Source organism: Entelurus aequoreus, linkage group LG04 (assembly GCF_033978785.1).
Source record: "Entelurus aequoreus isolate RoL-2023_Sb linkage group LG04, RoL_Eaeq_v1.1, whole genome shotgun sequence".
In the NCBI taxonomy this organism is placed as follows: Eukaryota; Metazoa; Chordata; class Actinopteri; order Syngnathiformes; family Syngnathidae; genus Entelurus; species Entelurus aequoreus.
This window is the reverse complement of record NC_084734.1, coordinates 5153461-5179171: the sequence shown is the minus strand read 5'-3', so window position 1 is coordinate 5179171 and position 25711 is coordinate 5153461. Positions and strand designations below refer to the sequence as shown.

The window sequence follows — 25711 nt, the reverse complement described above, 5'->3', positions numbered from 1 at the left end:
ATACACTCTGTACAAATGTGACTCTATACACTCTGTACAAATGTGACTCTATACACTCTGTACAAATGTATACTCTATACACTCTGTACAAATGTACACTCTATACACTCTGTACAAATGTGACTCTATACACTCTGTACAAATGTGACTCTATACACTCTGTACAAATGTATACTCTATACACTCTGTACAAATGTGACTCTATACACTCTGTACAAATGTGACTCTATACACTCTGTACAAATGTGACTCTATACACTCTGTACAAATGTACACTCTATACACTCTGTACAAATGTACACTCTATACACTCTGTACAAATGTGACTCTATACACTCTGTACAAATGTGACTCTATACACTCTGTACAAATGTGACTCTATACACTCTGTACAAATGTACACTCTATACACTGTACAAATGTGACTCTATACACTCTGTACAAATGTGACTCTATACACTCTGTACAAATGTGACTCTATACACTCTGTACAAATGTGACTCTATACACTCTGTACAAATGTACACTCTATACACTCTGTACAAATGTACACTCTATACACTCTGTACAAATGTGACTCTATACACTCTGTACAAATGTGACTCTATACACTCTGTACAAATGTGACTCTATACACTCTGTACAAATGTACACTCTATACACTGTACAAATGTGACTCTATACACTCTGTACAAATGTGACTCTATACACTCTGTACAAATGTGACTCTATACACTCTGTACAAATGTGACTCTATACACTCTGTACAAATGTACACTCTATACACTCTGTACAAATGTACACTCTATACACTCTGTACAAATGTGACTCTATACACTCTGTACAAATGTGACTCTATACACTCTGTACAAATGTGACTCTATACACTCTGTACAAATGTGACTCTATACACTCTGTACAAATGTGACTCTATACACTCTGTACAAATGTATACTCTATACACTCTGTACAAATGTATACTCTATACACTCTGTACAAATGTGACTCTATACACTCTGTACAAATGTACACTCTATACACTCTGTACAAATGTGACTCTATACACTCTGTACAAATGTGACTCTATACACTCTGTACAAATGTATACTCTATACACTCTGTACAAATGTGACTCTATACACTCTGTACAAATGTGACTCTATACACTCTGTACAAATGTGACTCTATACACTCTGTACAAATGTACACTCTATACACTCTGTACAAATGTACACTCTATACACTCTGTACAAATGTGACTCTATACACTCTGTACAAATGTGACTCTATACACTCTGTACAAATGTGACTCTATACACTCTGTACAAATGTACACTCTATACACTGTACAAATGTGACTCTATACACTCTGTACAAATGTGACTCTATACACTCTGTACAAATGTGACTCTATACACTCTGTACAAATGTGACTCTATACACTCTGTACAAATGTACACTCTATACACTCTGTACAAATGTACACTCTATACACTCTGTACAAATGTGACTCTATACACTCTGTACAAATGTGACTCTATACACTCTGTACAAATGTGACTCTATACACTCTGTACAAATGTACACTCTATACACTGTACAAATGTGACTCTATACACTCTGTACAAATGTGACTCTATACACTCTGTACAAATGTGACTCTATACACTCTGTACAAATGTGACTCTATACACTCTGTACAAATGTACACTCTATACACTCTGTACAAATGTACACTCTATACACTCTGTACAAATGTGACTCTATACACTCTGTACAAATGTGACTCTATACACTCTGTACAAATGTGACTCTATACACTCTGTACAAATGTGACTCTATACACTCTGTACAAATGTGACTCTATACACTCTGTACAAATGTATACTCTATACACTCTGTACAAATGTATACTCTATACAGTGGGTGAAATGAATATGTACATGAAAAAAACAGGGTGATTAGTGGAATGTACAAGTATAACCCATTTATTTATTTATTTATGTGTTATTGCAGGGAAGAGAAGGCAGTTATGAGGGACAATAGGAAGTCCGTTCAGGGTGTTTATGGCCCTGGGGAAGAAGCTGTTCAATTAGCCTGTTTAAGCCTGACCATGTGACTGAGATTGTAGTTCACATTACCAAAGGTGGCTCATCATGTAGGCCAACATCATGTCTGACCTTACCTGCACTCTCCTCTTCCCTGACATCTCTTGCCACATTCCCAAATCAAAGGCGGTATAAATATCCGTGACACTCACACGCCGGCAGTGCACTCAGTTTAGAAGCCTTAAACATTTAATTGCATTTCACAAATGTAATCTGATAGGGATTAGCCTGCTGCGCGGGACATCTGTCTATCCTGAGAGCGAAGAGGGCGGTCCGGTCTTAAAAAGAGGTTTAGGTCAGGGGTCTCAAACTCAAGTGGATGCAGAAACTGGGTGAGGCTGGGCCGCAAGAAAAGATTTCTTAAAAAAATCTAACATGCACTTTTTTAATGAATTCACCTTCTTTGAATGGCTATCCCGCCCTAGCGATTTTTCCTGGAGACTCACGAATTTCAGTGCCCCTCCCGACAATCTCCCGGGGCAACCATTCTCCCGAATTTGTCCCGATTTTCACCCCGACAACAATATTAAGGGCGTGTCGTGATGGCACTGCCTTTAACGTCCTCTACAACCTGTCACATGTTGTATGAGGCTTCTGCAGACACACACACAAGTGACTGCAAGGCATACTTGATCAACAGCCATACAGGTCACACTGAGGGTGACCGTATAAACTAATTTAACACTGTTACAAATATGCCGCACACTGTGAACCCACACCAAACAAGAATGACAAACACATTTCGGGAGAACATCCGCACCGTAAGACAACATAAACACAACAAAACAAATACCCAGAACACCTTGCACAACTAACTCTTCCGGGCTACAATATATACCTCCGCTACCACCAAACCCCGCCCACCTCAACCGACGCACGGAGGGGGGGGGGGGGGGGGGGGGGGGGGAATGGAAATCCTTTTCAACTTATATTCAATTGAAAAGACTGCAAAGACAAGATACTTAACGTTCCAACTGGTAAACTATATTTTTGGCAAATATTAGCTCATTTGGAATTTGATGCCTGCAACATGTTTCAAAAAAAGCTGGCACAAGTGACAAAAAAGAGTGATAAAGTTGAGGAATGCTCATCAAACACTTATTTGGAACATCCCACAGGTGTGCAGGCAAATTGGGAACAGGTGGGTGCCATGATTGGGTATAAAAGTAGATTCCATGAAATGCTCAGTCATTCACAAACAAGGATGGGGCGAGGGTCACCACTTTGTCAACAAATGCCTGAGCAAATTGTTGAACAGTTTAAGAACAACCTTTCTCAAGCAGCTATTGTAAGGAATTTAGGGATTTCACCATCTACGCTCCGTAATATCATCAAAAGGTTCACAGAATTTGGAGAAATCACTGCACGTAAGCGGCAAGGCCGAAAACCAACATTGAATGCTTGTGACCTTCGATCCCTCAGGCGGTACTGCATCTAAAATCGACATCAGTGTGTAAAGGATATCACCACATGGGCTCAGGAACACTTCAGAAACCCACTGTCAGTAACTACAGTTGGTCGCTACATCTGTAAGTGCAAGTTAAAACTCTCCTATGCAAAGCCAACGGCATGTATCAACAACACCCAGACACGCCGCCGGCCTCGCTGGGCCCGAGCTCATCCAAGATGGACTGATGCAAAGTGGAAAAGTGTTCTGTGGTCTTGAAGAGAAACTGTGGACGTCGTGTCCTCTGGACCAAAGAGGAAAAGAACCATCCGGATTGTTCTAGGGGCAAAGTGTAAAAGGCAGCATGTGTGATGGTATGGGGGTGTATTAGTGGCCAAGACATGGGTAACTTACACATCTGTGAAGGCACCATTAATGCTGAAAGGTACATACAGCTTTTGGAGCAACATATGTTGCCATCCAAGCATGGACGCCCCTGCTTATTTCAGCAAGACAATGCCAAGCCACGTGTTACATCAACGTGGCTTCATAGTAAAAGAGTGCGGGTACTAGACTGGCCTGCCTGTAGTCCAGACATTGAAAATGTGTGAAGGCTAAAATATGAGAAGGGAGACTGTTGAACAACTTAAGCTGTACATCAAGCAAGAATGGGAAAGAATTCCACTTCAAAAATGTGTCTCCTCAGTTCCCAAACCTTTACTGAGTGTTGTTAAAAGGAAAGGCCATGTAACACAGTGGTGAACATGCCCTTTCCCAACTACTTTGGCACGTGTTGCAGCCATTAAATTCTAAGTTAATGATTATTTGCCAAATATGAAGTTTCTCAGCGTGAACATGAAGTATCTTGTCTTTGCAGTCTATTCAATTGAATATAAGTTGAAAAGGATTTATTGTATTCTCTTTTTATTTAGCATTTACCCAACGTAACAACTTCACTGCTTTTGGGGTTTGTAGTAGAGCCAGACTCACTAGTGCCTCTGCTGGTTGCAGGCAAGGACTGCTTTCCTTGTGTCTAGACCAGCTCCACAGGGTGCCAAAACCTCATGTGCTCTCAGGAGGTTTGTGGCGGTGTCATGTCAGTCTGTGAGCTCAGCCTGGATGAAGGAGGAGTGCATGAACGGCAGGTAAATGCCAGGCCAGAGGGAGGAAAGACTGCGTGGGAAGATGTTACTGAGAGTTGAAGTGAGAGCGTAACAAGGTGGAGGCTGAAGAGGAACAATCACAGCACACAAGACTCCAGCGTGTCGGACATCTTGCACGGCTGGAAGCAGGTGGAAAGTAGTGAGAGGTGAGAAAGAAGAGAGATGGGAGGTGTTTAGTGCAGGCTTACAGAATACAAGATGAAGGACAGGAGGACACAGAAGTGTACTCTGTTTGGTAAAGAAGTGAGTATGCAGAGTAATAAGTGGGGTGCATCAAATAGATGGATTTAGGAATACAATAATGAACTGCAGAAAGATTGAGGATCTGACCAGTCAATACATGTCTCAAGGGGGTGGTGTTACCATGGCGACTGCACACCTTATAAGGTAGATGAGGTCTAAGGACACAAGAACTGAGATGGGGGAAAGAACACTTTACAGACGTTCTCCACAGCCATGACATTTCAAACCTGTTCATCACCCAAGCTGTTACACTTGTATAGTACATCTATAGTACACACTTGTATAGTACATCTATAGTACACACTTGTATAGTAGATGTATAGTACACACTTGTATAGTACATCTATAGTACACACTTGTATAGTAGATCTATAGTACACACTTGTATAGTACATCTATAGTACACACTTGTATAGTAGATCTATAGTACACACTTGTATAGTACATCTATAGTACACACTTGTATAGTACATCTATAGTACACACTTGTATAGTAGATCTATAGTACACACTTGTATAGTACATCTATAGTACACACTTGTATAGTACATCTATAGTACACACTTGTATAGTAGATCTATAGTACACACTTGTATAGTAGATCTATAGTAGATGTATAGTAGACAGTTGTATAGTAGATGTATAGTAGACAGTTGTATAGTAGATGTATAGTAGACAGTTGTATAGTAGATCTATAGTAGACAGTTGTATAGTAGATCTATAGTAGACAGTTGTATAGTAGATGTATAGTAGACAGTTGTATAGTAGATCTATAGTAGACAGTTGTATAGTAGATGTATAGTAGACAGTTGTATAGTAGATCTATAGTAGACAGTTGTATAGTAGATGTATAGTAGACAGTTGTATAGTAGATGTATAGTAGACAGTTGTATAGTAGATGTATAGTAGACAGTTGTATAGTAGATGTATAGTAGACAGTTGTATAGTAGATGTATAGTAGACAGTTGTATAGTAGATGTATAGTAGACAGTTCTATAGTAGATGTATAGTAGACAGTTGTATAGTAGATGTATAGTAGACAGTTGTATAGTAGATGTATAGTAGACAGTTGTATAGTAGATGTATAGTAGACAGTTGTATAGTAGATGTATAGTAGACAGTTGTATAGTAGATGTATAGTAGACAGTTGTATAGTAGATGTATAGTAGACAGTTGTATAGTAGATGTATAGTAGACAGTTGTATAGTAGATGTATAGTAGACAGTTGTATAGTAGATGTATAGTAGACAGTTATATAGTAGATGTATAGTAGACAGTTGTATAGTATATGTATAGTAGACAGTTGTATAGTAGATGTATAGTAGACAGTTGTATAGTAGATGTATAGTAGACAGTTGTATAGTAGATGTATAGTAGACAGTTGTATAGTAGATGTATAGTAGATGTATAGTAGACAGTTATATAGTAGATGTATAGTAGACAGTTATATAGTAGATGTATAGTAGACAGTTGTATAGTAGATGTATAGTAGACAGTTGTATAGTAGATGTATAGTAGACAGTTATATAGTAGATGTATAGTAGACAGTTATATAGTAGATGTATAGTAGATGTATAGTAGATGTATAGTAGACAGTTGTATAGTAGATGTATAGTAGACAGTTGTATAGTAGATGTATAGTAGACAGATGTACAGTAGATGTATAGTAGACAGTTATATAGTAGATGTATAGTAGACAGTTATATAGTAGATGTATAGTAGATGTATAGTAGACAGTTGTATAGTAGATGTATAGTAGACAGTTGTATAGTAGATGTATAGTAGACAGTTGTATAGTAGATGTATAGTAGACAGTTGTATAGTAGATCTATAGTAGACAGTTGTATAGTAGATGTATAGTAGACAGTTGTATAGTAGATGTATAGTAGACAGTTGTATAGTAGACAGATGTATAGTAGACAGTTATATAGTAGATGTATAGTAGACAGTTGTATAGTAGACAGTTGTATAGTAGATGTATAGTAGATGTATAGTAGATGTATAGTAGACAGTTGTATAGTAGATATATAGTAGATGTATAGTAGACAGTTATATAGTAGATGTATATTAGACAGTTGTATAGTAGATGTATAGTAGACAGTTGTATAGTAGACAGTTATATAGTAGATGTATAGTAGACAGTTGTATAGTAGACAGTTGTATAGTAGACAGTTATATAGTAGATGTATAGTAGACAGTTGTATAGTAGATGTATAGTAGACAGTTGTATAGTAGACAGTTATATAGTAGATGTATAGTAGACAGTTGTATAGTAGATGTATAGTAGACAGTTGTATAGTAGACAGTTGTATAGTAGATGTATAGTAGACAGTTGTATAGTAGACAGTTATATAGTAGATGTATAGTAGACAGTTGTATAGTAGATGTATAGTAGACAGTTGTATAGTAGATCTATAGTAGACAGTTGTATAGTAGATGTATAGTAGATGTAGACAGTTGTATAGTAGATGTATAGTAGACAGATGTATAGTAGACAGTTATATAGTAGATGTATAGTAGATGTATAGTAGACAGTTGTATAGTAGATGTATAGTAGATGTATAGTAGACAGATGTATAGTAGACAGTTGTATAGTAGATGTATAGTAGACAGTTGTATAGTAGATGTATAGTAGACAGTTGTATAGTAGATGTATAGTAGACAGTTGTATAGTAGATGTATAGTAGACAGTTGTATAGTAGATGTATAGTAGACAGTTGTATAGTAGATGTATAGTAGACAGTTATATAGTAGATGTATAGTAGATGTATAGTAGACAGTTATATAGTAGATGTATAGTAGACAGTTATATAGTAGATGTATAGTAGATGTATAGTAGATGTATAGTAGACAGTTATATAGTAGATGTATATTAGACAGTTGTATAGTAGATGTATAGTAGACAGTTGTATAGTAGACAGTTATATAGTAGATGTATAGTAGACAGTTGTATAGTAGACAGTTGTATAGTACATGTATAGTAGACAGTTGTATAGTAGACAGTTATATAGTAGATGTATAGTAGACAGTTGTATAGTAGATGTATAGTAGACAGTTGTATAGTAGATCTATAGTAGACAGTTGTATAGTAGATGTATAGTAGATGTAGACAGTTGTATAGTAGATGTATAGTAGACAGATGTATAGTAGACAGTTATATAGTAGATGTATAGTAGATGTATAGTAGACAGTTGTATAGTAGATGTATAGTAGACAGTTATATAGTAGATGTATAGTAGATGTATAGTAGACAGATGTATAGTAGACAGTTGTATAGTAGATGTATAGTAGACAGTTGTATAGTAGATGTATAGTAGACAGTTATATAGTAGATGTATAGTAGATGTATAGTAGACAGTTATATAGTAGATGTATAGTAGACAGTTATATAGTAGATGTATAGTAGACAGTTATATAGTAGATGTATAGTAGATGTATAGTAGATGTATAGTAGACAGTTGTATAGTAGATGTATAGTAGACAGTTATATAGTAGATGTATAGTAGATGTATAGTAGATGTATAGTAGACAGTTATATAGTAGATGTATAGTAGACAGTTATATAGTAGATGTATAGTAGATGTATAGTAGATGTATAGTAGACAGTTGTATAGTAGATGTATAGTAGACAGTTGTATAGTAGATGTATAGTAGACAGTTATATAGTAGATGTATAGTAGATGTATAGTAGATGTATAGTAGACAGTTGTATAGTAGATGTATAGTAGACAATTGTATAGTAGATGTATAGTAGACAGTTATATAGTAGATGTATAGTAGACAGTTATATAGTAGATGTATAGTAGACAGTTATATAGTAGATGTATAGTAGATGTATAGTAGATGTATAGTAGACAGTTGTATAGTAGATGTATAGTAGACAGTTATATAGTAGATGTATAGTAGATGTATAGTAGATGTATAGTAGACAGTTGTATAGTAGATGTATAGTAGACAGTTATATAGTAGATGTATAGTAGATGTATAGTAGATGTATAGTAGACAGTTGTATAGTAGATGTATAGTAGACAGTTATATAGTAGATGTATAGTAGACAGTTATATAGTAGATGTATAGTAGACAGTTATATAGTAGATGTATAGTAGATGTATAGTAGACAGTTGTATAGTAGATGTATAGTAGACAGTTATATAGTAGATGTATAGTAGATGTATAGTAGACAGTTGTATAGTAGATGTATAGTAGACAGTTGTATAGTAGATGTATAGTAGATGTATAGTAGACAGTTCTATAGTAGATGTATAGTAGACAGTTGTATAGTAGATGTATAGTAGACAGTTGTATAGTAGATCTATAGTAGACAGTTGTATAGTAGATGTATAGTAGACAGTTGTATAGTAGATGTATAGTAGACAGTTGTATAGTAGATCTATAGTAGACAGTTGTATAGTAGATGTATAGTAGACAGTTGTATAGTAGATGTATAGTAGACAGTTGTATAGTAGACAGATGTATAGTAGACAGTTATATAGTAGATGTATAGTAGACAGTTGTATAGTAGACAGTTGTATAGTAGATGTATAGTAGATGTATAGTAGACAGTTATATAGTAGATGTATATTAGACAGTTGTATAGTAGATGTATAGTAGACAGTTGTATAGTAGACAGTTATATAGTAGATGTATAGTAGACAGTTGTATAGTAGACAGTTGTATAGTAGATGTATAGTAGACAGTTGTATAGTAGACAGTTATATAGTAGATGTATAGTAGACAGTTGTATAGTAGATGTATAGTAGACAGTTGTATAGTAGATCTATAGTAGACAGTTGTATAGTAGATGTATAGTAGATGTAGACAGTTGTATAGTAGATGTATAGTAGACAGATGTATAGTAGACAGTTATATAGTAGATGTATAGTAGATGTATAGTAGACAGTTGTATAGTAGATGTATAGTAGACAGTTATATAGTAGATGTATAGTAGATGTATAGTAGATGTATAGTAGACAGATGTATAGTAGATGTATAGTAGACAGTTGTATAGTAGATGTATAGTAGACAGTTGTATAGTAGATGTATAGTAGATGTATAGTAGACAGATGTATAGTAGATGTATAGTAGACAGTTGTATAGTAGACAGATGTATAGTAGATAGTTATATAGTAGATATATAGTAGATGTATAGTAGATAGTTATATAGTAGATGTATAGTAGATAGTTGTATAGTAGATGTATAGTAGACAGTTATATAGTAGATATATAGTAGATGTATAGTAGATAGTTATATAGTAGATGTATAGTAGATAGTTGTATAGTAGATGTATAGTAGATAGTTGTATAGTAGATGTATAGTAGACAGTTATATAGTAGATATATAGTAGATGTATAGTAGATAGTTATATAGTAGATGTATAGTAGATAGTTGTATAGTAGATGTATAGTAGACAGTTATATAGTAGATATATAGTAGATGTATAGTAGATAGTTATATAGTAGATGTATAGTAGATAGTTGTATAGTAGATGTATAGTAGACAGTTATATAGTAGATATATAGTAGATGTATAGTAGATAGTTATATAGTAGATGTATAGTAGATAGTTGTATAGTAGATGTATAGTAGACAGTTATATAGTAGACAGTTATATAGTAGATGTATAGTAGATGTATAGTAGATAGTTGTATAGTAGATGTATAGTAGATAGTTGTATAGTAGATGTATAGTAGACAGTTATATAGTAGATATATAGTAGATGTATAGTAGATAGTTATATAGTAGATGTATAGTAGATAGTTGTATAGTAGATGTATAGTAGACAGTTATATAGTAGATATATAGTAGATGTATAGTAGATAGTTATATAGTAGATGTATAGTAGATAGTTGTATAGTAGATGTATAGTAGACAGTTATATAGTAGACAGTTATATAGTAGATGCTGCACACAAATACAAGAGCCCACCTTTAGTTTTCATTAACAATCTAAGACTAATTGTTCTTAAAGTTACACAATACACATGGAAAATTACAACTATATACAATATGAATACAAATTGTCTTTACATATTGAACAAAATAGAAATGATGAATACTAAAATTACAAAAGTATTGATTAATATTATCATTATTATTATTATTATTAGTAGTAGTAGATGTCATGCTCCAACAAGACAGTTCATTATTTCCCTGTGTTTGATGTTATTTCTGATCCAGCACTCATGTTTTCTTCTTTCCTCTTCCTGTTTACTTCCACTACCTGCCACTTCACCCTCTCACCCGTCCCTGGTTGCCAATCAGGACACACTTCTTCCTGTTTACTTCCACTACCTGCCACTTCACCCTCTCACCCGTCCCTGGTTGCCAATCAGGACACACTTCTTCCTGTTTACTTCCACTACCTGCCACTTCACCCTCTCACCCGTCCCTGGTTGCCAATCAGGACACACTTCTTCCTGTTTACTTCCACTACCTGCCACTTCACCCTCTCACCCGTCCCTGGTTGCCAATCAGGACACACTTCTTCCTGTTTGCCAATGAGGGTGGATCATTTAGCTTTGTACCTCCACTTGTTGCTTTGATTGCTTTGCACCTTCCACACCTGCACTTGTGTGCACTCCCCTGCCTGCCGCGCTTCCCTACAATTGCCGACCGTCTCTGCATCCCGGGGTCCGGAAAAACACCAAAACATAACAAGTAGTAGTACAGTATTAAGTTGATTATTTGTATTATTTTTCAAAAGTGTAATAATGATATTAAAATACGTAATAAATATAATAGTAAGCAGTTCAGTTTCATGTCATTGTAGATACAAAACACAAACAAATAAGTAAGTAAATAAGTGTAAAACAATTCAGAGTGTGTTGTTAAATCATTTCAAAGTGACCTCAATATCCTCCGTGTTAAAACTTACTGCACCCAGTTTGAAATCATCTACAGTACGTCCACACTGGGGTTGTCCCGATGCCAATATTTTGGTACCGGTACCGAAATGTATTTCGATACCTTTTCATACTTTTCTAAATAAAGGTGACCACAAAAAAATGGCACTATTGACTTTATTTTAACAAAAAAAATCTTAGTGTACATGAAACATATGTTTGTTATTGTATTTTAGTCCTTAAATAAAATAGTGAACATACTAGACAACTTGTCTTTTAGTAGTAAGTAAACAAACAAAGACTCCTAATTAGTCTGCTGACGTATGCAGTAACATATTGTGTCATTTATACACCTATTATTTTGTACACATTATGAGGGACAAACTGTATAAATGAATTATTAATCTACTTGTTCATTTACTGTTAATATCTGCTTATTTTCTGTTTCAACATGTTCTATCTACACTTCTGTTCAAATGTAATAATCACTTATTCTTCTCTTCTTTGATACTTGACATTAGTTTTGAATGATACCACACATGCAGGTATCGATGCGATACCAAGTAGTTACAGGATCATACATTGGTCATATTCAAAGTCCTCATGTGTCCAGGGACATATTTACTGACTTTATAAACATAATATGAATTTAAAAAAAAAGGTAAAAAGATTTTGTGATGATAAAAAATATCGATGTAATCATAGTAGTATTGACTAGATACACTCTTGTACTTGGTATCATTACAGTGGATGTCAGGTGTAGATCCACCCATGGCATTTGTTTACATTGTGACGCCGGTGAGCTATTGTATCCTCCTACGGTGTGTAGTGAAGCATGTTTAGCTATTCCTCGTCCTGCAGTGATAATGATACTTGTAAGAAACATACTTTATTTGTCGCCATGGAGGCAAGGATTAGTGATTTAGAAGTAGCTAAAACACTGTGGATGGACGTTAGCCGCTAGCTAGCTAGCCATGTCTTAAAGCAGCTCTTCCTGAGGGTGTTTCAGTGTTATAACTTCACCTTTATCTTTACTTTTTAAGCCAAAATGCATCCATTCTCCCTTTTCTGTCTACACACTGTGTCTGCTTGTAAGTACTCTGTGTGTCTGCGCTGCCGAACATGCTCCTCTGCTCGTGACTTGACGGCGTCATACCCGTTAAAAAAATAAAAAAATAAATTGGAAACCGGTACTTTTCAAACAGACTATAGTACCATGTTTGATTCATTAGTACCGCAATACTATACTAGTTGTGGTATACCGTACAACCCTAAACGACACAAAAACAGATTTACCGACTGTCATGCGTATTATGTCTAGGGATGTCTGATAATAGCGGACTGCCGATATTATCGGACGATAAATGCTTTAAAATGTAATATCGGAAATTGTCGGTATCTGTTTCAAAATTATCGGTATCGGTTTAAAAAAGTAAAATGTATGACTTTTTAAAATGCCGCTGTGTACACGGACGTAGGGAGAAGTACAGAGCGCCAATAAACCTTAAAGGCACTGCCTTTGCGTGCCGGCCCAGTCACATAATATCTACGGCTTTTCACACACACAAGTGAATGCAAGGCATACTTGGTCAACAGCCATACAGGTCACACTGAGGGTGGCCGTATAAACAAGTTTAACACTGTTACAAATATGCGCCACACTGTGAACCCACACCAAACAAGAATGACAAACACATTTCGGGAGAACATCCGCACCGTAACACAACATAAACACAACAGAACAAATACCCAGAACCCCTTGCAGCACTAACTCTTCCGGGACGCTACAATATACACCCCCGCAACCCCCGGCCCCCAACCTCCTCATGCTCTCTCAGGGAGAGCATGTCCCAAATTCTAAGCTGCTGTTTTAAAGCATGTTAAAAAAAATAATGCACTTTGTGACTTCAATAATAAATATGGCAGTGCCATGTTGGCATTTTTTTCCATAACTTGAGTTGATTTATTTTGTAAAACCTTGTTACATTGTTTAATGCATCCAGCGGGGCATCACAACAAAATGAGGCATAATAATGTGTTCATTCCACAACTGTATGTATCGGTATCGCTTGATATCGGAATCGGTAATTAAGAGTTGGACAATATCGGAATATCGAATATCGGACATCTCTAATTATGTCCAATCAGAAAGGCCTAAAAAGCATCAACAGGTACAGTAAGTGGCATAACAACGCCTCACTTCATCAATATGGTGATATAAAAGATGTAAGATTACATGTAGATTCATTTTAAAATGTGCACACTTACAGGAAACACCATGAATGTATTTTGTAAGTGTGTGTGTGTGTTGTGAGGCGTCAAGTCAATAACTCAATGTCCTGTTGTTAAGTAAGTTTACAAACTTGAGGTAATGTTGCACATCTTTAATGACAAACTAAAAAAGCTCTGAAAAAACAAACCTAGAAGTCTGAGTTTTTGAAAGTGAAAGTGTTTCTATATTACATATCTGCTTACATCATGGATATAAGACCTTCATGGAGATGTTGTTAAGGACTTTATTGTAAGCGGACTTTCGATCGCATTTATTTAATACTTTGAATGCATAAAGAAAGATAAAACATCAATCTCTCATAATGATTGTGAACGATAGGAAAACATTCCAAACAAAAGTGAAGTTCCCCTTTGGTATTAATTATAAGTTTCAAATCTAGTCTAAAGAACAAATCTTTGCATGATTTTAAACTATCTGTGCTTGTGTTCAGGTAAAACTCAGCCTTTCTGGTGAAAATAGTTTTTATTCCTCACTGCGGCTTTCTGAAAGCTCAGTTTAAAAAAAACAAAACGACAAAAGATACATTGAAAGATATACGTTTGTTTAAATACCCGTGTTGGTATGCCCAAGGCCTTATTCTCAAGGTTCTCTGGAATGCAATTTCAAAGTCAGTAACTTTGCCTCACCCTTCGCTGAAGGCCTTGCTCTTCTCCAGGTCTTGAATGACATTAAGGAGCACCTTGATCTTCTCCTGATTGGACACGAGGTTCTCCTCCACGCTCTGTAACTTGCCTTCCAGGCCACCAGGGGCGCTCCCAGTCCCCAGTAGTAGTCCCGCTGGAGCGCCGTTGCATTGCGCTGTCTTGTGAGTCTTACAAGGCGACGTGTGCTCGTCTAAAGATTTGCTCTTCTGATTTGTGTAGTTCATCAGTTTGGTGTCTTTACAAGAGCTCAGTTTGGGACTGCCTGCCGTCTCCTGGGTGTTGTTGCTATGAGCTAAAAGGCCAGATGGTTTGGAAGAAGTCGACTTAGGGGAGTTTTTTGCTGGGAGAGCTGGGGGGTTGCTACATTTTGTATGATCGGAAGGGTCTGGAGGTTTTGAATTTGTGTGCTGGAGTTGATCATGCTTGTCTGTTGAAAGTGGTTGTGTTGCCGCTGTAGTCTGCGGGTGTGTGACCGTCCTGCCGGTCTGTGTGTCTGCCGTTTGTGTGGCCGAGTCCTTGCAGTGTGAAAACTCTGCTGAGTGTGGCCTGCTCTGCTGCTGCCTCCTCTTATTCGGAGTAGGCGCTGCACTGCTGGACTGTGAGTTGTGCGTTTTTGGTATGGTGTGCGACAGCTGCGGGATTCGACTGTTGGTCTTCACTGACGTCTCTTGCTTTTTGGCGTCCAAAGTACACTCCTTTTTTGAGGAGTTCTGGGCCACGCCCTGCTTCCATACGGGGTGAGGTAAAGTCTGACTGGATGATATCTGAGGCGCGGCCCTCCTCCGACATGCGCCTGTGCACTGGGTGAGCTGCGAGCGTCTACGCCCGCACGTTCCACAAAGCTGGGGCGAGGAGGTGGTGGCCATCCGACAGGGCCGGGGCGGGGTGACGTGGACGGCCGTGCAGACATTCCCTGTCTTCACCACGGAACGGTGTCGCTCCCCACGCAGAGACTGCACTCTTCTCTTCTCTTGACTCTCCTCCTTGACTTCTGGGGCTTCACTGCAGACTCCTCCCAACATGTCGGAGCCCACCACGCTGCCATTGGTGTACCTTGATATCCTTTTACCTCTCGAGTCTTTTGGATTGGTCCGTATAGCTTTTATCTGGCAGTAAACACCACTGCCTGACCCTTGCGACCCCATGTCATCCTGCGTCAGTTTGTTGATTTCGTTCTGAGACGTCTCCTTGGACAGCTGCAGACTGTTGCCGTCACTTGAGATAACTCCTCCTGACTCCGTCGCGCCCGTTGCCATGGTGAGGGCTCGCTGCGGGTTGGCCGCTCGGCTGACGTGTCTTTTGATTGAAGAGAGAGTCCGCAGCCCGGGAGACGTCTGCACCCCGACACTGCACAGCGGGCCCCATCGCCCCACCGCTAAGGGAACTCCCAGTGCGGGTACTGGATTGGTCGGGTCGGCCACTCTCCTGCCCATACTCTTTGGCAGGGTGGCTCAGCCCCCTGAGGAGCCCAAGGGGTAGGGGTCATGCAGGGACATCAGTCGGAGTCAGCGAGATTACATCCAAAGTGTGGATGATAATGTGGCCGTGTGCTGGAATGCCTCAATAGCCGGTGTGGCTCCGAGGGCTCATTGCCTTTCCGTTAATGATCCCCTTCGTAGTTCAGCAACTTGTCCAAGTTTCTGACCAATGGCCCGCAGATGATGAGTTGGCTGCGATCTCCTTGCATCTACGGAGAAAGGGGAAAAGAGAGTGACTGAGAGAAAGCATCAGAGTGAGAGAGAGAGAATAAACATAGAGATGCAGACCAGATGCAGACACCATCTGAAAGCTTCAAGTGTCGCCTCAGTGCACGCAGTGGCCCGATCAATAAAACTCTATCAAGCTCTTATTAGATCAGCAGGTGGGTGGCATACACAGATCTTTATCTCCTGCAGGAACTGAAAAGACTTGAGGTATTTTAAGACTAATGGAGTATGTCTCCATTGAGTGGAGTGGATCCCACGTTGAACACACACCCCAGGAGAGACACGGTGTGCCACTGCCGGAGTTGGCTTGTCAACACATTCTAAACAAATGTCGAGCGACATCGATCCCACTCTTTTAAGTCATTGTTTGACTATTTGCAGTCGCCTTATCATACAATAAGTGTGTTGACTTATGAAATAGGTGTGTGTTCAGAGGTCACTTCATTTAGTACATCTGCACAATCCATTAAGATCCAAAAGTAGAGCTGCATTGTCGCAGATGACCAAAGTCTGTCCCACAGGTCACACGTAATGTACAGTTTGCACACACCTTCTCATTCAATGCCTTTTCTTTATTTTCATGACTATTTACATTGTAGATTGTCACATCACAACTATGAATGAACACATGTGGAGTTATGTACTTAACAACAAAAGGTGAAATAACGGAAAACATGTTTTATATTGTAGTTTCTTCAAAATAGCCACCCTTTGCTCTGATTACTGCTTTGCACACTCTTGGCATTCTCTCAGTGAGCTTCAAGAGGTAGTCACCTGAAATGGTTTTTACTTCACAGGTGTGCTTGAAGCTCATGGAGAGAATGCCAAGAGTGTGCAAAGCAGTAATCAGCGCAAGGGGTGGCTATTTTGAAGAAACTAGAATATAAAACATGTTTTCAGTTATTTCACCTTTTTTGTTAAGTACATAACTCCACATGTGTTCATTCATAGTTTTGATGTGACAATCTACAATGTAAATAGTCATGAAAACACATTGAATGAGGAGAAGGTGTGTCCAAACTCTTGGCCTGTACTGTATATTAAACATTTCATAAACCAATCAAAACAAATACAAAAATCCAGCCATTGTCAGAAGTATGATTAAAATCATGTTGTGATGAGCAAAAATAATCTGTGGTCTGGTTGAAAATGCCTCAAAAGTCAAGCGTAACATGGAGGTTGAACAGAAATGAAGCCTGGGTCAGAAAGTCCTGTGATGATTCAGGTTATACATCAGATCAGCAGGTACCAGAAGGTAAAAAAAGTTGCTTTTGCATAATATTGCGAAACATAACGCCAGATAATATGTCTTACCTTATACACACACCATAATAATACTCCTATGTTGAAGCACAGTACAATCCATCAAGCGGTGTGGCTTCATAGCTTACCAAAGTCATACTAAAACATGTTGATAGATTTTTGAACGCCGTGTGTAATGTTCTATATTTTCACTGGAACATATCAAATGTTGCTGTTGTTTACTTGAGTCATACTGTAGTCTACACATATCTCTTATGTGTGACTGCCATCTACTGGTCACACTTATCATTACGACACGTACCAAATAAAACAGCTTTGAGGTCTGTAAGCACAACCAAAATGATTCCGTTATAAGGCGCACTGTCAAGTTTTGAGAAAATGAAAGTATTTTAAGTGCGCCTTATAGTGCGAAAAATACGGTAGATAAAACTTCAATGGCTCACCTCTTTTTTCTTTTTGTCAAAGTAGCTCTAACAATGTTGAAAGTTGTAGACGCCTGATTTAGAGAATCAAAACAGGCCTTTTTTTATTGCAATCTTCCCAAGTACACCGTAATCATTTCAGAAGTAACACCAGGAACAAACATTATGTTTGTTACTAGTTTATTTACTTGACCTTTGTCAGTTGAATGATACTGATCTTGTTGGATGTTAGAATGTTTCTTACAACTTTAAAAAGTTACATGTTTAATAAAGACCAGATCTTGTGATTGGGAAAGAAAACATGTTTGGAATTTAGAACAACTTGTAAGTCAATCGACATGAAAGAGCAGATTATGCTCAGCTACTTTCCATTTTTGTAAAGCAGCTGCAACATATTTGGATCTCATAAGTATTTTCAAGAGTTGTTGCTTGTGCCAAATATACAACTCAAAGGTTTCACTGACAACAGCAACTTAGGAATGTGGCATCCTTATGTGAGTCAGCATCAGTCTAAGGCTCCCAACGTCAGTGACATCACTGCTGGGGCTATAAATATATCCACTCTGTGTTTATGTACAGTGCTTCACTTTTTACACATTTTGTTGTGTTACACCCTTATATATATATATATATATATATATATATATATATATATATATATATATATATATATATATATATATATATATATATATATATATATATACAGTACTTATGGCTGCGGCGGGCCAGCAACTCGAGGGTTCGATTCCAGCTTCCGCCATCATAGTCACAGCCGTTGTGTCCTTGGGCAAGACACTTCAGCCTTGCTCCTGATGGATCTTGGTTAGCGCCTTGCATTCCGCCATTAGTGTGTGAATGGGTGAATGTGACGTGTAATGTAACGTGTGAATGTGTATAACAGTAAAAGTGCTGTATACAATTCAGACCATTTACTGTTTTTTTCCAAAATGGAATAAAATCCATTTTTGCCGCAAAATTCCACGCGCAATACTTAGTAATGACGATGTAAAAATGTTGTTGGTTTTGTATAAAAACTGAAAAATCACATGTACCGTATTTTTCGCACTTTAAGACGCACTCAAAATTATTTCATTTTCTCAAAACTCGACACTGCGCCATATAACCCGGTGCGCCTAATGCACGGAATAATTTTGGCTGTGCTTACCGACCTCAATGCTATTTTATTTGGTACACGGTGAAATGATAAGTGCGACCAGTAGATGGCTGTCACACATACGAGATAGGTATGGACTGCAATATGATGGCAGTCACACATAAGAGATATGTGTAGACTGCAATATGACTTAAGTAAACAACACCAAAATGTTATATGTTCCATTGAAAATATAGAACATTACACACGGCGCTCAAAAATCTGTCAAAATGTTTTAGTGTGACTTTGGTAAGCTATGAAGCCACACCACTTGATGGATTGTACTGTGCTTCAACATAGGAGTATTATTATGCTGTGTGTATAAGGTAAGACATATTATCTGCCGTTTTGTTTTGCAATATTATGCAAAAGCAACTTTTCTTACCTTCTGGTACCTGCTGATCTATATTTGGGATCTGCATAAGTCCTGAAAAAATGCACGCGTCCGCCTTTATAGTCTATGCGGACACCGTAGTTGATAAGCTTCTTCTTTTTCTCTATCTTCTTGTTATGTGACATTTGCCATACGTAATATAAAGTAGTGTAAAGTTCTTACTTATATCTGTCAGTAAACTCACCATGAAAGCACTAAAACATACCGGTGTAGTGACTTTACATTATTCACCCAAAGAACTTTAGTTATTAGAGAGTTCCGGTGGGACAGTTTTTCACGGGACACATTTCGGGTGTTGTTGTTGCACTAGTGAGCCACGGATGAGGAGATGCTGCTCCGTTATTGATTGAAGTAAAGTGTGAATGTCATTAAAACAGTTAGCGCCATCTTTTGACACTTCTTCCACTCCCGTCCTTGCACGCTACACCGCTACAACAAAGACGACGCTGTCCAAGTAGAGGCACGTAAATAAGACCGCCCACAAAACGGCACATCCTGAAGCGACTGTCAGAAAGCGACTTGAAGATGATGTGTAAAACATCATCTATGCAACATTTTGACCAAAGAACCAGCATTACATGTTATGTAGACCACAAGGAAGTCTTTTACATTTAGAAAATAATCATAATAATATGACCCCTTTAATGCGCCTTATAATCCGGTGCGCCTTTTGTGTGAAAAAAAGACCTGACTAGACCCGCTCATCTGCAGTGCACCTTATAGTCTGGTGCGCCCTATGGTCCGGAAAATACGGTACTCACATGTATTCACAGCCTTTGTTCAATACTTTGTTAAAGCACCTTTGGCACTTTTTTGGAATATGATGCCACAAACATGGCACACCTATTTTGTTGTTTTATTTTTTTAAATTGCAAAAGAAAAAATGACTTTGTCATTATGGGGTATTGTGTGTAGAATTTTGAGGACAAAAATGAATGCATTCCATTTGGGAATAAGGCTGTAACATAACAAAATGTGGAAAAGTGTCATAACAGGGGGGGGGGGGGGGGGGTTCGCAACTTACTGCGAGGATTGTTCTCCCAGGACGCAAACGTAATATTCTGGACAGGACTTGAAGGTAGGAACATATTTATTCATGAATAAATCCTACACAGCACAAAAGTCAGGAACTAAAACAAAAGGAAAGCGTGCCGAAAGCAGGAAACATACGCTAGCACTTAGCCTGAACTATGGACATGAAACAAACACAACTTACTGTGGCTATAAACGAGCAGCATGACACAAGCAAAGACAGGCTTAAGTAATAGTCTCTTGATTAGAGCAGGTGCGTGTCCCCAACACATGAGGCAGGTGGAACTAATGAGTCGCCATGGTAACTAAACAAACAAGGGAGCGCAAACAGGAACTAAAAGAGTCCAAAACTAACAAAAGATAACAAAAACATGATCCAGACCACAGATCATGACAGAAAAGGCTGTGAATACTTCCCGAATGCACTGTAGATCAGGGGTCACCAACCTTTTTGAAAGCAAGAGCTACTTATTGGGTAGTGATTAATGCGAAGGGCTACCGGTTTGATACACACTTAAATAAATAGCCAATTTGCTCAATTTACCTTTAACTCTATGTTATTATTAATAATTAATGATATTTACACTTAATTGAACGGTTTAAAAGAGGAGAAAACACGAAAAAAAAAAAAATTAAATTTTGAAACATAGTTTATCTTCAATTTCGATTCTTTAAAATTCAAAATTCAACCGAAAAAAAGAAGAGAAAAACTAGCTAATTCGAATCTTTTTGAAAAAATTAAAAAAATAATTTATGGAACATCATTAGTAATTAATTTTAGAATTTTGATGACATGTTTTAAATAGGTTAAAATCCAATCTGCACTTTGTTAGAATATATAACAAATTGGACCAAGCTATATTTCTAACAAAGACAAATCATTATTTCTTCTAGATTTTCCAGAACAAAAATTTTAAAAGAAATTCAAAAGACTTTGAAATAACATTTACATTTGATTCTACAGATTTTCTAGATTTGCCAGAATAATGTTTTTGAATTTTAATCATAATAAGTTTGAAGAAATATTTCACAAATATTCTTCGTCGAAAAAACAGAAGCTAAAATGAAGAATTAAATTAAAATGTATTTATTCTTCTTTACAATAAAAAATAAAAATACTTGAACATTGATTTAAATTGTCAGGAAAGAAGAGGAAGGAATTTAAAAGGTAAAAAGGTATATGTGTTTAAAAATCCTAAAATCATTTTTAAGGTTGTATTTTTTCTCTAAAATTGTCTTTCTGAAAGTTATAAGAAACAAAGTAAAAAAATTAATGACATTATTTAAACAAGTGAAGACCAAGTCTTTAAAATATTCTCTTGGATTTTCAAATTCTATTTGAGTTTTGTCTCTCTTAGAATTAAAAATGTCGAGCAAAGCGAGACCAGCTTGCTAGTAAATAAATACAATTTAAAAAATAGAGGCAGCTCACTGGTAAGTGCTGCTATTTGAGTTATTTTTAGAACAGGCCAGCGGGCTACTCATCTGGTCCTTACGGGCTACCTGGTGCCCGCGGGCACCGCGTTGGTGACCCCTGGTGTAGATGCTAGCTCATTGGCTGTGGTGATGAATACTGTTTAAGAAGGTCGGCTATGGAATGGCATGACTCCTGATTTACACATGGCACGACGCACTCAGGTGAAGGAGAAAAGGAAAAAGAAATTGCATATAATTGTTTCCCTGCAAGAGTGTATGCGAGCATGTTGACAGCAGATGTTCCTGCATATTTAAGAGCGGGTTTGCTGTGGGATTCACGCGGCAATTGAAGGCAATCTCACGCCGACTCATTTCCAATGTTGTGTTTGTCTACACTCGATACAAAACCAGCAGCTGCTGAAACAACATCGTCTATGTGAACTCACCACAGTATATCTTGCAACCATACGTTCCTTTACTTCACCCACAACTCTTGTACCAACTACTCATTTGCAACACTAGCAGTGTCTCTAAACTGATGGCTTTGCCAATAATCTTCTACTGTTGCTTATTATGGTCTGCCGTTACCTTATAGTAAGACTTTTTTTTTTAGCTCAATCATCATAAACAATATGAAATACATTGACCATGCTTAATTACCTACACCGGTTTACTAAAAGGTCTTTTCTTATAGTTTCATATTCTCATTTAATTACCGTATTTTTCGGAGTATAAGTCGCACCGGAGCCCAAGTCGCACCTACCGAAAATGCATAATAAAGAAGGAAAAAAACATATATAAGTGGCACTGGAGCCCGGCCAAACTATGAAAAAAACTGCGACTTATAGTCCGAAAAATACGGTAAATAAATCAACCAAAAATGACATGGTAATTCAACAGAACTTTACAAATGCAAAATACATCATAATAAAGACGTACTTAATACAAAACCCAGAACCAGTGAAGTTGTCACGTTCAATCAATCAATCAATGTTTATTTATATAGCCCTAAATCACAAGTGTCTCAAAGGGCTGTACAAGCCACAACGACATCCTCGGTACAGAGCCCACATACGGGCAAGGAAAAACTCACCCCAGTGGGACGTCGGTGAATGACTATGAGAAACCTTGGAGAGGACCGCATATGTGGGTAACCCCCCCCCTCTAGGGGAGACCGAAAGCAACGGATGTCGAGTGGGTCTGACATAACATTGTGAAAGTCCAGTCCACAGTGGATCCAACACATCAGCGGGAGTCCAGTCCACAGCGGGGCCAACAGGAAACCATCCCGAGCGGAGACGGGTCAGCAGCGCAGAGATGTCCCCAACCGATGCACAGGCTAGTGGTCCACCCGGGGTCCCGGCTCTGGACAGCCAGCACTTCATCCATGGCCACCGGACCTATGCGACTCCCCCTCGCAAGGGACGTTGTGTAAAAGGTAAATAAAAACATAATAAAACAAATCCTTTTCAACTTATATTCAATTGAATAGACCGCAAAGACAAGATATTTCATGTTGGAATTGGTGAAGTTTGTTAGTTTTTGCAAATATTAGCTCATTTGGAATTTGATGCCTGCAACGTGTTTCAAAAAAGCTGGCACAAGTGGCAAAAAAGACCGAGAAATTTGAGGAATGCTAATAAAAAGACTTATTTGGAACATCCCACAGGTGAACAGGCTAATTGGGAACAGGTGGGTGCCATGATTGGGTATAAAAGTAGATTCCATGAAATGCTCAGTCATTCACAAACAAGGACGGGGCGAGGGTCACCACTTTGTCAACAAATGCCTGAGCATATTGTTGAACAGTTTAAGAAAAACCTTTCTCAAGCAGCTATTGCAAGGAATTTAGGGATTTCACCATCTACGCTCCGTAATATCATCAAAGGGTTTAGAGAATGTGGAGAAATCACTGCACGTAAGCAGCTAAGCCCGTGACCTTCCATCCCTCAGGCTGTACTGCATCAACAAGCCACATCAGTGTGTAAAGGATATCACCACATGGGCTCAGGAACACTTCAGAAACCCACTGTCAGTAACTACAGTTGGTCGCTACATCTGTAAGTGCAAGTTAAAACTCTCCTATGCAAGGCGAAAACCGTTTATCAACAACACCCAGAAACGCCGTCGGCTTCGCTGGGCCTGAGCTCATCTAAGATGGACTGATACAAAGTGGAAAAGTGTTCTGTGGTCTGACGAGTCCACATTTCAAATTGTTTTTTGGAAACTGCGGACGTCGTGTCCTCCGGACCAAAGAGGAAAAGAACCATCCGGATTGTTCTAGGTGCAAAGTGTAAAAGGCAGCATGTGTGATGGTATGGGGGTGTATTAGTGGCCAAGACATGGGTAACTTACACATCTGTGAAGGTACCAATAATGCTGAAAGGTACATACAGCTTTTGGAGCAACATATGTTGCCATCCAAGCATGGACGCCCCTGCTTATTTCAGCAAGACAATGCCAAGCCACGTGTTACATCAACGTGGCTTCATAGTAAAAGAGTGCGGGTACTAGACTGGCCTGCCTGTAGTCCAGACATTGAAAATGTGTGGCACCTGCAATGTGAGAAGGGAGACCCCCGGACTGTTGAACAACTTAAGCTGTACATCAAGCAAGAATGGGAAAGAATTCCACTTCAAAAATGTGTCTCCTCACTTCCCAAACCTTTACTGAGTGTTGTTAAAAGGAAAGGCCATGTAACACAATGGTGAACATGCCCTTTCCCAACTACTTTGGCACGTGTTGCTGCCATTAAATTCCAAGTTAATGATTATTTGCAAAATATTAAGTTTCTCAGTGTGAACATGAAATATGTTGTCTTTGCAGTCTATTCAATTGAATATAAGTTGAAAAGGATTTGTTGTATTCTCTTTTTATTTACCATTTAAACAACGTGACAACTTCACTGCTTTTGGCTTTTGTCCATGTAAATATCCGTATGCGGTGGTTCGGGGTTACAAAACTTAACCCCGGCAAAAAGACGCGGATAATGAGGCGTCATTTTCTGAGCGTAATTGTGGCGTGTTTAATAGCAACTCAATGTTCCCAACGTTTGAATCCTCCACGTCTGTCGCGGTTTGTCTTTCACCTTCTCATCACATTTCAATTGCCGCTCTGATCCTCTCCTCTTAGTATTTCAGCCACATCACAAACCCCGACAGTGAGAAATGAGCAGGGAGGAGAAGGGGAGGTGATGGCCTTGTGGCCGGCCGGGGTTGTGATGTGCAGTTGTGATGTGCAGTTGTGATGTGCAGTTGTGATGTGCAGTTGTGATGTGCAGTTGTGATGTGCAGTTGTGATGTGCAGTTGTGATGTGCAGTTGTGATGTGCAGTTGTGATGTGCAGTTGTGATGTGCAGGCCACGAGCGAGCAAAGAGATGGTGAGCGGGCGCAACATCGGTGAGAAGGTGTGAGGTCCTGAGAGTGAAGATGAGAGAAACGTGCATCTGTCAGAGGAAGGGGTTTTATTTTCAGATGGCTAAAGTGGAGATGGCTAAAGTGGAGATGGCTAAAGTGGAGATGGCTGAAGTGGAGATGGCTAAAGTGGAGATGGCTAAAGTGGAGATGGCTAAAGTGGAGATGGCTAAAGTGGAGATGGCTAAAGTGGAGATGGCTAAAGTGGAGATGGTTAAAGTGGAGATGG

At 38.3% G+C, this 25711-nt stretch overlaps 2 protein-coding genes across 3 annotated transcripts in view; one reads left to right on the top strand and one right to left on the bottom strand.

The window, feature by feature from the left end:
* The window catches only part of LOC133648209 (dedicator of cytokinesis protein 2), a 337149-nt gene that overhangs the window by 197167 nt on the left and 114271 nt on the right, over positions 1-25711 (top strand). The gene's annotated exons all lie outside the window — the stretch shown is intronic.
* Positions 1-25711, bottom strand: part of LOC133648212 (uncharacterized) — a 62018-nt gene that overhangs the window by 17727 nt on the left and 18580 nt on the right. For both annotated transcript variants that reach the window (XM_062044064.1, XM_062044065.1), the window contains exon 2: positions 14662-16366. In XM_062044064.1, coding sequence (XP_061900048.1) covers positions 14662-16112 — 1451 coding nt within the window. In that variant the 5' untranslated portion in view covers positions 16113-16366. The remainder of the gene's footprint in view (positions 1-14661; positions 16367-25711) is intronic.